The 16,286-nt window shown below is 43.0% G+C and overlaps 1 protein-coding gene across 4 annotated transcripts in view; it reads right to left on the minus strand.

Moving 5' to 3' along the window:
• The window catches only part of IARS1 (isoleucyl-tRNA synthetase 1), a 219,067-nt gene that overhangs the window by 182,690 nt on the left and 20,091 nt on the right, over positions 1–16,286 (minus strand). For all 4 annotated transcript variants that reach the window (XM_050957730.1, XM_050957732.1, XM_050957731.1 and 1 more), the window contains 4 exons: positions 16,031–16,157; positions 15,041–15,197; positions 13,559–13,678; positions 10,383–10,465 (listed from right to left, as the gene is read on the minus strand). In XM_050957730.1, coding sequence (XP_050813687.1) covers positions 10,383–10,465; positions 13,559–13,678; positions 15,041–15,197; positions 16,031–16,149 — 479 coding nt within the window. In that variant the 5' untranslated portion in view covers positions 16,150–16,157. The remainder of the gene's footprint in view (positions 1–10,382; positions 10,466–13,558; positions 13,679–15,040; positions 15,198–16,030; positions 16,158–16,286) is intronic.

Below are 16,286 nucleotides of genomic sequence, written 5' to 3' on the forward strand. Positions count from 1 at the left end.
TAAATATATTTAGAAGTGTTTTTAATTTGGGGGGGGGGGGGGCAGGTCGCACTAAGACTTGCTGTGTGAAAGGGGTCACCGATAAAAAAGTTTGAGAGCCACTGCTACAGGGTCATAAAAACAGATCGTTGCTTGATGCAACTGCCTGTGTTACCACCATGACAAAATATATTTGTCATCTCTGAGCTATATATAATTTTCTTTCTATCAATAAAGTATCAGTCGTTAGGAGACAACAAAGTAGACAGGATATAACTTTTGTTGCTAGCAGCATTCCCTACCCCAAACCAGCACACTAAGCATCAGCAGTTTTGCTTAGATCTAAAAAAAAATAAAAGCCAGTTACTACTTGCAAGCATTATAGTCACAAATAAAAAAACAAAACAAAACAAAAACAAAAACCCACACACAAAATAACCATCTACCCCCACAACACAACCCACAATGGAGTTTGGCATCATAGTTTTGGTTAGTTGAGATCACATTTAACCTTAATCTGTGTACCAAGAAAACTGTCACAAATCTGTGCTTCAGAGGTGCCTGATGCCTGTTATCCTGAAAGCAAAGATTTCCCCAATTCTCATACAACCAGCAGGCCACCTACCATGCAGTACATCCTTCAACATACCTCCCAGATGCAACAAAGTTGTCCTGCATACACACTTACACCCCACGACAGGGAAGTAGCTGAGTAGATCACTCTGACAGGGAGTCTAATATCTACAAGGTCCTTGTGGAGTTATTCTCAAACCCATTGCTTTAGGGATTTGTCTAGTTGCAGGTTTAGCATCATGCCTATTCTGGATCAGCAGTCAGAGATCTGAAACCGTTTGGGATTCTTTGCTCTCAAGAAAGGGAAAGCAATCCCTTCCACTATTCAAGGCAGTTTGGGAAACAAGACTCTCAAAATCATCACAAGCCAACATTATAGCCGGGGGAAGAGGGGTTTGCAGTTGTTTTTTAAGGCAACAAGGACTTTCCTGTTAAACAAGATTAAAAAATAAGGCTTAGGCAAGGAGTCCAGCACTGTCATTAGCCATAGAAAAAGCAACTCAAGATGATCAGGGCTTTTTTTCTTTTCTTTTCTTTTTTTTTTTAAACAAAGTCTTTTAGAGTGCAGCATCAGGGTCTACACAGACATTTAGTGTGGAGCAGGCTAGTGCAAGGTAGATTTACAGCCCCACTTACCACTTACCACAAACTAAGTGCTCATGTAGACAAGCCCATAGACCATGCTTCTCAAAGCCAGCCCGCCGCTTGTTCAGGGAAAGCCCCTGGCTGTCCAGGCCAGTTTGTTTACCTGCTGCATCCGCAGGTTCGGCCGATCGCAGCTCCCACTGGCTGCGGTTCACTGCTCCAAGCCAATGGGGGCTGCGGGAAGAGGCACGGGCCAAGGGATGTGCTGGCTGCCCTTCCCGCAGCCCCTCTGGCCTGAAGCGGCAAACTCCGACCCATGGGAGCCGCGATCGGCCGAACCTGCGGACACGGCAGGTAAACAAACCGGCCCGGACCGCCAGGGGCTTTCCCTGAACAAGCGGCAGCTTGACTTTGAGAAGCACTGCCATAGACTGTTTTTAAATTCAGCCATATTCAGGACTGAAGCTTTCAGAATTAAACACTAGGTGGTGCTATTAGACTATTTGAAAAAAGCACCAATGCACATAAACATTGAGAAACATTCAAGGTCAACAGGCCCCAAATATATCCTCCTTCTGATATTTAAGAATAGCTCGGGATGGTGGGCTCTCAACACTATTTTGGGCAATAAATACAGTTACCTCCTGAATCAACCTTGCACTGAAAGAAACAAACCTAAAAATTCCACACAAGTATGAATAAAAGTATTTTTAAAAGACTTGGAGGTCTGACTGTACCTTCTCATCAGAAACCCTCACAGAACTCTCTTAACAGAGCACAAAACTAATATTTAAGTAATACTACTCAACAGTAACACCTATGACTCCTTTAAAAAGATTCTGCCAAAGCGTTTCAGTCTAATATTTAAAAAGATGAAGTTCTGTTCAAGGGTAAAAGTCACCCAACTGGAAATGCCTGTTTCACCTTTAACAAATAGTCATCTGCCACCACCACCACCGCCAAGCAGCATTAAATGCCAATACAAACACAAAACTTTGTCAAGCACAGAACAGACATTTCATTAAGGGCCTTTATTTATATAAAGATAGTATGCCCAGAGACATTAGCTGGTGCAATGCTTGACACACTAGCCTTCCACTCAGACAGACCTGGACACAAAATCCTGCCTGGTTTGCAAATGAAAATCAGTTTGGGGACTCACTCCAATTTCCTTCTCAAGCATATTCAATCTTAAATGCACTATGCAGTTTGGCACATCAGTATTATAAGCTAGAGAGGGATTCACAACTGTAAAACAGCCTCTACTATAAGATCAGAATGGAAAGCATTAACAAAGCTGTATAAAGCAACTCTATCCGCATGTGGTTCCAGCAGATCTCAGCCATTCCTCATCCATACAAAGATGAAGTAAAGCCACAACCAAAGTGTTTGGGGGGAAAGGGGAAATTGTTGTTGTTGTTTTTGGAGGGAATTAGTTTATTTTTAAAAGGCTTGCATCCCTAAAGACTATTTTGCAGAAAACAAACAGTTTTCTATTTAATGTAGCTCAGAGGAAAGGTGCTTAAAATCAATTAGCATATTTCACACTAAACCTCCATCTCTTCATGAAATGCTTTTCTGTTCTTCTCTTGAATCAAGACAATTCTTAGAAAAGTGACCAAGAAACAAAGCCCCCCTGTTAATGATGTACAGAAACCATTCAACCACCCCTGTATGGGATACACCAAAGAGAAAAGAAATTCACATATAGCTGGCACACCTGAAATTTACAGGCTTTGTATTTGACACTGATCGTGTTTGGCACCAGCTCCCCTTCCCCTCCAGGTCTTTTAGAGTCTCTCCCCTAACTTTCTATTCCTCATCTGCCAGCAGCAGAAGAAATTTTACTAGAATCTCTCTTTGAAACATGTACGTATTGTTACAGGAGGTAACAGAATTATAGCCTGTCATAAACATACAGTTAAGGGTAGCATAAAACCCCTCCTTTACTGTAAGGGGTTAAGAAGCTCAAATAATCTGGTTGGCACCTGATCAAAAGGACAATAAGGGAAGAAGATACTTTCAAATGTGCTCTCTTTGTTGTTCTCCCCGGGACAGAGAAAGACTAGGGCAGGAAAAACACACCTCCTAAAACCCTACCTGAAATAAGCATCCAAGATTACAAATTGTAAGTAATACCAAGGAAATGCATTAGATTATCTTTTGTTTTAGCTTGTGGATTTTTCCTGTGCTAAGAGGGAGGTTTATTCCTGTTTTTTGTAACTTTGAAGTTTTGTCTTGAGGGGAATCCTCTGTGTTTTAAATATTACCCTGTAAAATTACCTTTGTCATAAACAGATGGTTAAGGGTTAATGTCTCTTTTACCTGTAAAGGGTTAAGAAGCTCAGTAAACCTGGCTGACACCTGACCAGAGGACCAATAGGGGGACAAGATACTTTCAAATCTTGGTGGAGGGAAGTCTTTGTTTGTGCTTTTTGTTTGGTTCATTGTTCGCTCTCGGGACGGAGAGGGACGGGACATCATTCCAGGTTCTCCAAATCATGTTTCAAGATTTTAAGTAGTAGCCAGGCAAGGCGGATTAGTCTTATGTTTGTTTTCTCAACATGTAAATGTGTCTTTTTGCTGGAAGGATTTTTTACCTCTCTTTGCTGTAACTTTGACTCTAAGGCTGGGGGGGGAGGGATCCCTCTAGTCTATATGAATCGCAGTACCCTGTAAAGCATTTTCCATCCTGATTTTACAGAGATAGCTTTTAATTAAAGAAAGAAAAAGTAAAAATTTTCTTTTTAAGAACCTGATTGATTTTCCTTGTTTTAAAATCCAAGGGATTGAGTCTGAACTCACCAGGGATTGGTGGGGGGAAAGGAAGGGGAATAGTTAATTCCTCCTTGTTTTAAGATCCAAGGAGTTTGGATCGGTGTGAAGACTCTCAAGGCAACCCAGGGAGGGGAAAGTCTTGGAGGGGGAAAGGAAGGGGATGGTTAATTTCTCCTTGTTTTACGACCCAAGGGGTTTGGGTCTGGGTTCCCCAGGGAAGGTTTTGGGGAAATAGAAAGTGTGCCAGACACTAAATTCTGGCTGGTGGCAGCGTACCAGATTTAAGCTAGTAATTAAGCTTAAAAAAGTGTTCATGCAAGTCCCCACTTTTTGCACCCTAAAAGTTCAAATTGGGGGAAAAAACTTTGACAACCTTCCACCCTGATTTTACAGAGGTGCTTCTTTTACATTTTTTCTTTATAATGAAGTTCTGCTTTTAAGAAACAGATCAGTTTTTAGTGTCCTAAAACCCCAAGGGTCTGATCTGTGCTCACCTTGTTTACCTATTTGGCTGGTACATTATTCTTAAGTCTCCCCAGGAAAGGGGGTGAAGGGGCTTGGGGGATATTTTGGGGAAATATCCAAGTGGTCCTCTTCCTGAATCTTTGTCTAACTCACTTGGTGGTGGCAGCAATACCGTCCAAGGATAAGGAAGAATTTGTGCCTTGGGGAAGTTTTTAACCTAAATTGGTAGAAATAAGCTTAGGGGGCCTTTCATGCAGGTCCTCACATCTGTACCCCAGAGTTCAGAGTGGGGAGGGAACCCTGACATAGTCTACTTCACTTTGATTCCTAATTTAGTACTTTTCAGTCACAGAAAGAAAGCCTAACTGCCTTTTCTCAGTAGGGTCAGCAGGCAGAATGGAGCCCTATTTTAAATAAATTGGTTCTTTAACCACAGATATATTTGTTCCTAGACAAGGACAGAGACAGCATGCTCTAAATTGGACAAGGCACTACAGGTTTATGTCATTTGTAATATTTAATAAATTCAGCCACTGCAAGACAAGTTCAGGAGATACTTCCCTACCACAGATAAAACACAGTATTCAAACCCCCACTACAAGATAAGACAATTCCAGCAAAAAGTATGCTTGGCTTACACCCTGCTTCAGCAAGTATGACCTATCCCAGTCACTCTCAACCTTTCCAGACCATTGTACACCCTTCAGGTGTCTGATCTGTCTTGCATACCACCGAGTTTCACCTCACTCAAAAACTACTTGCTTACAAAAAAGTAAAAAAAATATATATAAAAAATACAAAAGTGTCACAGCACACTATTACTGAAAAATTACACACTTTTTCTATTTTATCATATAATTATAAAATAAATCAACTGTAATATAAATATTATACTTACATTTCAATTTATATAGAGAGAGCAGTATAAGCAAGTTATTGTATGAAATTTTAGTTTGTACTGACTTCGCTAGTGCTTTTTATGTAGCCTATTGTAAAACTAAGCAAATATCTAGATGAGTTGATGTACCCCCCCGGAAGACCTGTGGTTGAGAACCACAGCCCTAACCTATAACAAATGTGCAGAGCATTTGGAGGCTCATTCACCAGTTACCACTGGGACCTAAGTTTGTTTTAATGCTTACAGGTGGTTTCTAGGCTTCCACTACTACAGTACACCATGGGAGTCAGATCTGTGGAATCGGAAAAGAAGGAGTAGGAAAGGCTAACTCCAATGGCATCCTCCTCCTGAGCAAATGCGTAGAATATTGCTTGGTCATCACAAACACCCTCTTTAGACAAAGTGTGAAGTATAACACCACCTGGAGACACCCACGCTCCTAGCATTGGCACTTTCTTGACTATGTTATTGTTAGCACTCGAGACCAGAAGGATGTCTGCATCATGAGGGCCATGCATGGAACTGACAACAGTTGGACAGACCATTGCCCTGTTTGCTCAATCATGAATTTCCAGATCACCTCAAGGCATCGCAAGCACACAAAATCAGTACAAAAGAAATTCAACGTCAAGTCCCTTGAAGATATAGTGACTCAGGAAAAACTTCAGCAGTGTCGCCAAGAGAAGTTTGCTGCTACGCCTACATCTGATGATAAAAAAGATCTCTGGAAGGGATTAAAGACTGCCATTCTCTCGGCACATGCTGAGTCCATTGGCTATGTCACCAGCTATCACCAAGATTGGTTTGATGAGAACGATGCTGAGATTCAGGGCCTGCTTGAAGAGAAAAGAAAAACTCATTGCATATGGCAAAATGACATCTCACACCAGCAGAAGAAAAGTCAGACAAGCAATTCAATGCTGAAGCCCAAAGGAAAATCTGTGGCATCAAAAATAAGTGGTGTAGAGAAAATGCCAAGGAGATTGAGCTTTATGCTGATAAACATGACATGAGGAGTTTCTTTCAGGCAATAAGGGCCATTGATTCATATCACTCTGAGCCCAAGACATGTCAACATATTTTAAGGACAGCGAAACCATCAAAGCCAGATGGAAGGAGCATTTAGAGCTACTCCTGAGCCATGAGTCAACTGTCTCTGATGCCAGTATCAAATCTATACCTCAACAACATGAAAGAGAATCTCTTGCTTACCCCTCCTGCCCCCCAACACTCTTGAATAAGTAACGTGAGCCATTACGCAAACTGTGAACAACAAGGCAGCAAGACCAGATAGCATACCAGCTGAAGTCTACAAGTTTGGAGGTGAAGAACTGGTAGGGAAGCTCCACAAACTTTTTCTTCATATCTGGTATAATGAGAAGATTCCTGAAGACTTGAGAAATGCTAACATTGTTACAATCTTTAAGAAAGGCGATAAGTCGGAGTGTGGAAACTATCAAAGGCACTGCCTTGCCATCTACAGCAGGGAAAATTCTTGCCCGTATCCTCTTAAACCAATTACTTCCCCTTGCTGAGGACATATTGCCGAAATCTCAGTGCAGTTTTAAATCATCCCTCGGGAAAACCGACATGCTCTTCATTGCCTGCCAAATCCAGGAAAAATCCCTGTAGAAGGTGCCGGCCATATTTGGTTGCCCTCCAAAATTTATCAAGGTCCTAAGGCTTCTCCATGATCAGATGACTGCCACAGTTCTCTTTAATGGCCTTGAGATGGAACTTTTCATCATCAAAACTGGGGTTGAGCAAGGATGCATTGTTGCCCCTCCGGCAAGGCTGTACTGCCCCCAACCCTTCCACATAGCTGCATCTTCTGCATCCTGTCTGGGGTCTGTACAGCAGCCCTGCTGGAGGACACGGTTGGCGGGGCGAGGCTAGGAGTAGTACAGCTGTGCCAGAGGATCTGCTGGCATGGGGTTCTGCTCCTTTCGCCACTGTGGTTCCCAAGAAAGCCCTGAGCCGCAGGTTCTCCCGTGACCCGCAACAGTGAAAGGAGCAGAACGTTGGGTAGCCCCATGCCAGCAGCTCCTCCAGCGAGGCTGCCTACAGATCCCAGACAGGAGACACTAGATGCAGCTGTGTGGAAGGGCTGGGGGCAGTACAGCCGCACCGAAGGAGCTGCCGGCGTTCTGCTCCTCCTGTATCTTTCCGGTACAGTGTACTGGCTATAAACAGCTGACTGGTACGGCATACCGAACCATACTGCTGTATTTGCACCACTGCAGAACTCCTAGATTAAATCAATGGACTGAATCAATGGCATGATGTGGTCCCATTTTAATATTCAGGTTACTATCCAGCCATTCAGCAAAGCCCATCTCTAATAAAATTCTCCCTGCCTCAGCCCTGCTTCCCCCACTCACTACCCCTGAACTATGACAGCTCTGTTACAATGCAAAAAGGAAGCCACAGATTTAACATGGACAAATGCTGAAATAGCTCTGTGTGAGAGCAGACCCAAAGGGATAGAAACAATTGTTAGAATCATTTTATTTGCAGAGAAATGTTCATGTTCGAGGCCTCAGTATCCTGCTTTGTCCTAAAATCAACCTGGACACTAGTTCACAGTTCACTAGCATACACACTTTGGAACAGAAATTCATCTAAGACACTCAAATCTGGAGACCCAATCTGATCACCGCTTCTGCCTCCTTGTCTGTCACAAATCCCTGGGCCCCGCCAGTTGGGCCAGCTATGGGGAGGTGTCCTCATTAAAGATCATCTCCCCAGTGGAGCTGACATTCAATACAGAATGGATGGGTGTTCTTTAATCTTCAACATCTCTGCTCGAAGTCTAAAGTCTTCAGGGCATCCATTACTGACCTTCAGTATGTTGATAACTGTGTCATCCTCACGCACACAGAGAATGAAGTTCAGTCCATATTGGATTTTCTTGCACAAGCTTAACAAAGCCTAGGACTCTCACTCAATATTGAGAAGACTAATGTGTTCTATCAACCTGCTTCAGGCCCTGCACATGACCCACCACAAATCACCATTGAGGGTCAGATTTTGGAGACAGTTGAGCACTTTGGCTACTTCAGTAGCCAACTTCCTGAAAATGCAAAAGTCAACAGTGAGATCCAGCACAGGATCCAGTGCGCAAGTGCTTCCTTTGGGTAATTGCTCCAACATGTTTCACAGACCATGACCTGCAGCAGGACACCAAGATCCAGGTCTATAAGACAACCGTTTTTCCAACACTCCTCTATGGATGCAAAACTTGGGTGACCTACTGACAGCACCTCAAGAGTTTGGAGATATATCCCCAACAATGCCTCCAGAAGAGCCTTCATGTTAAGTAGCAAGATCGCACTAACACTAGCATTCTCGCTGAAGCCAATGTCATCAGCATTGAAGCAATGATCCTCATGCACCAACTTCGCTGGGCTGGACATTGTGTGTGGATGCCAGACTCTCGCCTCCCAAAACAAAACCTCTACTCTCAGCTCACCCCGGTCAGAGATCCTGTGGTGGTCAGAGAAAACGCTACAAAGACACACTGAAAGTGAATTTTAAGAAAACTGATGTGGATATCAAGATAGGAAGAGCAATGGCTCCATATCCCCAATGGCTCCATATCCCCCATCAGGCAGTGGCCCGCTCCGAGGAGAAGTGCCTTGCCCTTGAAGCTGACGAGAGGAGGAAGGAAAGAAATAATTTTCTCTCAGCAGGCCTCTGGCCTGCCACAAAATGTCTGTACCTACTGCAGGTGGATTTGCGGTTCCAGGATCAGACTCCTGAGTCATCTCAGGATCCATATGTAAATCCATGGTAGAGATCATCCTCGAATCGAGGGATCGCCAATCAATCAATCACACCATGGGTAACTGTTAGAAATATTGTTTGATCAGTCTCCAGGATCTTGTGTCTTGGGAAAAGCTGGAAGAGAAGAGTCACTGAAACAGGTAGAAAAATTAAGAAACTAATGCCAAAAATCCTTAGTGTATTTAACTGAAGGACTAGGGATAGTGAGACAGTGCATTCGTTACCAATATTAACATACTGGCATCTCGTTCTGTAGGGCCTAGGAGCCGTATTTTCCTCCCAGAGTCAGGTCAGAGCGCCTCAAGAGAATTAGCTGTGGTTCATTCTTAAAAGTCAAAAGGAGAAATTAGTAATCTGCAATTTATTTTACCCATTTAATTTGACTCTAAATAGGTTTTACTTTTTCATGCAGAAGAAAACGTTGAGACAACATAAAAAGTCTATAAAAACCCATGAGAAATTTAAGACATTCATAATGAGCCAGAGCTAAGTTTAAACTTGGCTATATAAATCCACTTGTCAGTATAACACCTGAAGGCCAATATGATTTTGTCCATAGTGATCGCTGAATTCGGGAATCCTCAGCCATGCAGGATTTCTCTCCTTAGACAGACAAAGCAGGTGAAGTAATACTTTTTTTCTCTCCTTCAGAAATCTATTAACTAGCCTTTGCATTTCACCAGAGCCATCCTAGTGATTTTCCAGGGAAGTCACAAGAAGCTGCCAAACCCCAGAGCCACAAAAACAAAACTGAAAGAGCACTAGATTCCCAGCATCTGAATTCAATCTAACAAAAAGGTTTTAGCTACAGCTATCCAGAATTTGAATTTTTTTGTTCTCTTGAAAACATCAAGAAGGGAATTATTTTCTGGGCTAGATACCCTTACATGTTAAAGAGACAACAGAAAATCTTCAAGGTCATTCTGCAGACCTACTAAGTTTGAATGGAGTAGATGAGGGATGAGACTTCAGAGCAAGACTAGCAATGACCACTTCTTCAATTAATGTCCACTTTATATTTTTCTTTCAAAAACTCGATTCAAGCGAACAAAGAACAGGCAGATCATTAAGTCTCTTGCCTGACACATTTTCACATTGTATATGGAAATAAGCTCCAAGAGAAATAATAGGCGAGATGCTTAAATCGGCCCATTTTCCATACTTCTGACTCAGCAGTGTAAAAAAATCTCTTGAGAAATGTAGGAAACATGCTCCTTTATGAAAAAAAAAATCACATCTCACTGTACAATTTTAATAACCAGAGCATTTCAAAAGAGATAGCATTCTGCTGATGCTGTTAGAAATTAAGACTACTTACCAGACAGTCTCCATGAACTCAGGATATAGAGTTTTATAGTCATTGTCAAAGTCGATCCAGCGTCCCAGTCTGGTAATGCTAATCTGTTAAAATACGAACATACAGCTTGAAAGGCAGCTTAAAACTAAGATCATGGTACATTTCCCAGATTTATCTCCTTGTAATAGCTTGTTTAAAAAGCAACATGTTCTACCCCTATCAGTGAACCAAGCCCACAAAACACTCAAGCCTGGTAGAGTACTTTATCTAGCATGCAGTATGCCAAGAAAAGGTCATGAATACAGGCCTTTCCTTAAATCCAAAGCCATGCAATACAGAAGCATCTACTCACTGCAACTAAACTTAAGAGATTCAGAGTGTATTGTAGCTAGTGGGTCAGACCTTTGCTCAGCATACTGCCAAATGATTCACCAGAAACTTGGTTATGATAAAAAAACAAAACTAGTGCAGCCAAAGCCATGTACCTGCTATGGCGATAGTGAAAATGGAGAAAAAAGAACAGAGAGCTTCACAGTTCTCTCCATTTCTATACAGTTCTAGTTTGAGATCTCTGAACATTTATCTAAATCAGAACTGGAAAAGCCATTGTGTAGACACTGTACAAAATTATTTCAGGACCAACTGCCTCCTCTGGCCTCCCTATACTTGGAAGCCACATTGCTAAAGCCACAAGGACTCTGACAAGTCTTCACTTCATAGCTACTCACACAGAGCACATAAGTCAATTAATGGGTAAGTTACATGAATATTATGCTTCACTTTGATAAGTGATATCCTTTTGTTGGGTGGGTAGCTATGGTATCTGTATCATAACCTTAGTCCCACATTTGGACCTTAGCGTCCAAAATATGGGGGTTAGCATGAAAACCTCCAAGCTTAGTTACCAGCTTGGACCTGGTACCTGCTGCCACCACCCAAAAAATTAGAGTGTTTTGGGGCACTCTGGTCCCCCTGAAAAACCTTCCCTGGGAACCCCAAGACCCAAATCCCTTGAGTCTCACAACAAAGGGAAATAATCCTTTTTCCCTTCCCCCCTCCAGGTGCTCCTGGAGAGATACACAGACACAAGCTCTGTGAATCCAAACAGAGTGAATCTCCCTCTCTGTTCCCAATCCTGGAAACAAAAAGTACTTTCCTATTCCCCCAGAGGGAATGCAAAATCAGGCTAGCAATCCAACACACAGATCTCCCCTGATTTCTTCCTCCCACCAATTCCCTGGTGAGTACAGACTCAATTTCCCTGAAGTAAAGAAAAACTCCAACAGGTCTTAAAAGAAAGCTTTATATAAAAAGAAAGAAAAATACATATAAATGGGCTCTCTGTATTAAGATGATACAACACAGGGTCAATTGCTTAAAAGAATATTGAATAAACAGCCTTATTCAAAAAGAATACAAATCAAAGCCCTCCAGCACTTATATTCATGCAAATACCAAAGTAAAGAAACCATAGAACTTACTATCTGATCTCTTTGTCCTTACACTTAGAAACAGAAGACTAGAAAGTAGAAACTACTTCTCCAAAGCTCAGAGAAAGCAGGCAGGCAGACAAAGACTCAGACACAAACTTCCCTCCACCCAAAGTTGAAAAAATCCGGTTTCCTGATTGGTCCTCTGGTCAGGTGCTTCAGGTGAAAGACATTAACCCTTAGCTATCTGTTTATGACAATCTGCCAACTTTGAAACATGACCAAAACCATGATAGACCTTCCCTGGTATTGATATATTTTGATGCAGTAAGAGTCAGACTACATTTATTCCTGCAATCAAGTAGATGCACAAGTATAAAGATTCACCATCACAATCAAGCTACATGCACAAAAAATGCTGACAAGTTTTGTGGGTACAAATTGACCAAAAATTGTGATGTATGCCCAATGTTCTTGGTCAATGTTTTATCGAAGTTAAAATCTTAGTCCTTTTCAGATTTAACTTTAATTCACATTGAAACCGTGGATCTCAATTTGAGAGTTTGCTCTCTCTCAATTCCCTTTGATGTCACAACACAGTAACATCCAGACATTGCAATTTAATAGTGCATCATCAAGACAATGCCACCCAATTTCACAACCCCTTGCCTCAATTCCTTATGACTCATTCAGAAATGCAGATGCTAGGACTCACCTCCTGGGGAGTAGGGACTCCGGCAGCTTAAGGGTATGGCTACACGTGCAGCTGTACAGCGCTGGGAGTTAAACTTGTCTTCGTACAGCTGAGTAGAGAAAGCGCTGCAGTCTGACCACACTGACAGCTATCAGTGCACTGTCGTGGCCACATTTGCAGCATCTGCAGCGGCATTGGGAGTGGTGCATTATGGGGAGCTATCCCAGCATTCAAGTGGCTGCAACGTGCTTTTCAAAAGGGGGGGGTGGAGTGTGACAGGGAGCGTAGGGGAGAGAGAGAGTGTGGATTTTTGGAGCTGACACTGTGTCAGCACGCTGCCTTGCAAGTTCCGACCACCTCCCCTACCCCTCTCTCACTCACTGAAAGCGAACAGCAGCTGCTTTTTTTCTCACAGACCAGATAAGCAGTCGCTGCCGAAACAGAACCCCCCCCCCCTTCCCGCCCTGCTGCTTCTCTCCTCAAGCCCTCTCCCTCCCCCTCTCTTCAAGAAAACACTAGCTGTGGGCGTTCCAAAGGGAGCCCCCCTGCCTGCCTCTGCTCATCCATGGCAAACAGTAGCTGTGTTTGTTTTTTTGATAAGCAGCTCTGGGAGCCCGGAGTTCACAACAAAACAAAGAGCGGGACCTTCACTTAAAAGGATAATGGGAAGCTTCCAGAGGTGAGTCACAGTGTACTAAGATTATTCCCCATTTACACTGGCGACGCAGCGCTGCAGCAGCACTACACTCTTTATTTCTCTTGGGGAGGTGGAGTACAAGCAGTGCTGTAGCCACAGAGATACAGCGCTGTATGTGCCTTGCCAGTGTGGATGGGGAGCGAGTTACAGCGCCATAAACCCACCAACAGCGCTGTAACTCAAGTGTAGCCAAGGCCTTAGTACTTTATCTCAGAAGGCAGAGTTGGAGTTCTGCTGTCATCAGTGAACACTGTTAGCTCTGCTCTATTTTTCCTCAGGAGCAGCAAAAGTAGTTCCACTATGTCCTAGTGAATTGCATAAGAATTACATGCAATTTTAGAGACACAGGCACAGTTAATACTGACATTCTACTTACCCTCCACTCTGTAGAGTATCTCATCACAATCCCCCTGCACTGATTGTTATATTCCGCAATACCCATTTTGGCCACATCCTCTGGCCCTTTGATTCCTAGTGTTTTGTCAATTTCATACTCCTGGAGAGGAGGAGGGGAGAGAGGGGGAAAAAAAGAAAAAAAAAGTCAATACATATTGCAGCACAAAATCTTCAGGATCTTCCGGTTCATTAATTTTCATCCCAGCCCTATGGCTATACAAATACATCCAAAGCTCAGGTCAACTCTGCATGTGTAAATTTCTCATGCAAAAAAGCATGTACATTTGAGCTATTTTGGACGTACAGGGTTTTCTCCTCCCACAACCATCACCTGTACTCACATACACAATAACACCAGTAATGGATGAGTCTGTCCTTCAGAAATAAGGGTTGTCATAAACATAGTAAGTCAATAAACGGTCATCCTTTGCATGGTAACTATTAACAATAGGCTTGCATAGTTACTTGTATAGCAAATTTACAGTCTTTTGAATCATTTGCTTTGAAATATTCCAAATTTCTAAATGACATGCCAGTCCACTGAAATTATACTAGGCATTACTCATTCAGTTTCCCAGGATCAAATTTGGGATGCAGGGGCCAAACAAAAAATACATACCATGCAAAGGTACTCCATGCACAAAGGAGATAATAGAACCAAAAGGGGTTCCTATAGCACCTTTTCATGGACAATTCAAAATCACTACACAAGGAGGGGAATGTAGATATTTCAGCATAATATAAAAATCAAGAACAAAGCAGAACATTCAGCTCCATTGTAAGTGATTGATGGGCTCCCAAGCTAACCAAATCCTCATGGGTAACAAAGTAAAAGAGTACTCAAACGGAGGTCTCCATCAAGGTTTTAGAGCAGATGTCTCCCAAGTGTGGGGTGCACCCCGCTGCGGTGGCATGGAGGACCATGTGGGGGAAGCACAGTAGGGCCTGGGCCAGCCCCTACAGGGGCAGGGAGGGAGTGCCATCCAGCCCCTCGCCACCCCCAGCTCTACTCCAGTCCCAACCCTAGCCACATTCCTGGCCCCAGCCACAGCTCTGTTCCCGGCCCTGGGCTAAGGCTGGGGGGAAAGGCCAGGAGCGGAGTTGCACCTGGCCGTGGGCCTGGCTGACAGCCCCCACCGCAGCCCAGCTGCGACTCTGCTTCTGTCCCTGACTGTGGCCTATCTCCCGGCCCCACACCCTAGCCCAGCTGCAGCCCCCTTATCACAGTCCACATCTCCACGCCCCCCCAGCCATGGCTCTGCTCCCAGGCATGGCTCCGGAGAGGTGAAGGGAGCAGGGGGTGGCAAGACCCTCAAAAGTTTGGGGACCACTGTTTCAGAGGAATTCTGGGGAGTTAATAGAAGACGGCAGGGAAGAGGACATAAGTTATCCAGATGCACAGATAACCATATGCAAAGATCAAGATAGCAAAAATATCTGCAGGATCGCTTATTGCACGTACCACAGGTAAACCATGACAATCCCATCCAAATCTTCTGTCAACATAAAAGCCACTCTGGTGAGCAAATCTGGTTACTATATCTTTAATGGTTCCTGCAAGAATGTGGCCATAGTGTGGAAGCCCAGTTGCAAATGGAGGGCCATCATAGAAAGTAAATCTGTGAAACAATAGGCAATATAAGTGATTAGTTCAAAATCAGCCCTCACAAAACAGGAAGACCATTCCTCTGTGCTTGTGCTGCTCCTGCTGCTCCTGCTTATGTGGCTCCACAAGTTGTATACACCTCTACCTCGATATAACGCTGCCTCGGGAGCCAAAAAAATCTTACCATGTTATAGGTGAAACCAAAGTTATATCGAACTTGCTTTCATCCACCAGAGTGTGCAGCCCCGCTCCACCCTGGAGCACTGCTTTAAAACGTTATATCTGAATTCATGTTATATTGGGTCACATATCAGGGTAGAGGTGTAGTAGAACCTCACAGTTATGAGGTTCTACTACACCTCACAGGTTCCTCACAGTTATGAGCACTTTAGGAATGGAGGTTGTTTACAACTCTGAAATGTTCGTAACTCTGAACAAAAGACATTATGCTTGTTTTTTCAAAAGTTTACAACTGAACATTGACTTAATACAGCATTGAAATTTTACTATACAGACAAAAAATGCTGCTTTTTCAATGTAAACTACAAAAAAAATTAACAGTACTGTACTGTATTTTTTTTTGTCTCTGCTGCTGCCTGATTGTGTACTTCTGGTTCCAAATGAGTATGTGGTTGACACACACACACACACACACACACCCCTCTACCTTCTTCAGGAAGAAAAAAAAGAAAAGGTAATAACATGGAAGGTGGTGCTGGCTTAGATAGAGTTCTAAAGGAGGCAGCAGCTGTAGTATGAGGGGACAAGCAGAAGGGAGAAGAGCTACAGGTAAATACGCTCTTTATTTTCATGCATACTAGTTGTATCTTTTATGCCACTTTTTACCTTGGTCTGTTTTTTGACTGTTTCAGGCATTCCTGAAAACAATCAAGCGTGTTCCAGAGATTCAGTATCTTCTCTTCCTCCTGAGGAAAATTTATGTTTTCTGCAACTTGCTGAACCATTCTTTCTCCTATAAGGATCAAACAATATCATGTAGAAAATGAATATTGATTTTCGAGACAGAATAAGCAAGGATAAATAGCTTCTCAATATAGTACACTATGCCATTAGAAAAGAATCTCATAGTATATACCACCGT

The sequence above is a fragment of the Gopherus flavomarginatus genome, chromosome 6 (genome assembly GCF_025201925.1).
Source record: "Gopherus flavomarginatus isolate rGopFla2 chromosome 6, rGopFla2.mat.asm, whole genome shotgun sequence".
NCBI lineage: Eukaryota > Metazoa > Chordata > Testudines > Testudinidae > Gopherus > Gopherus flavomarginatus.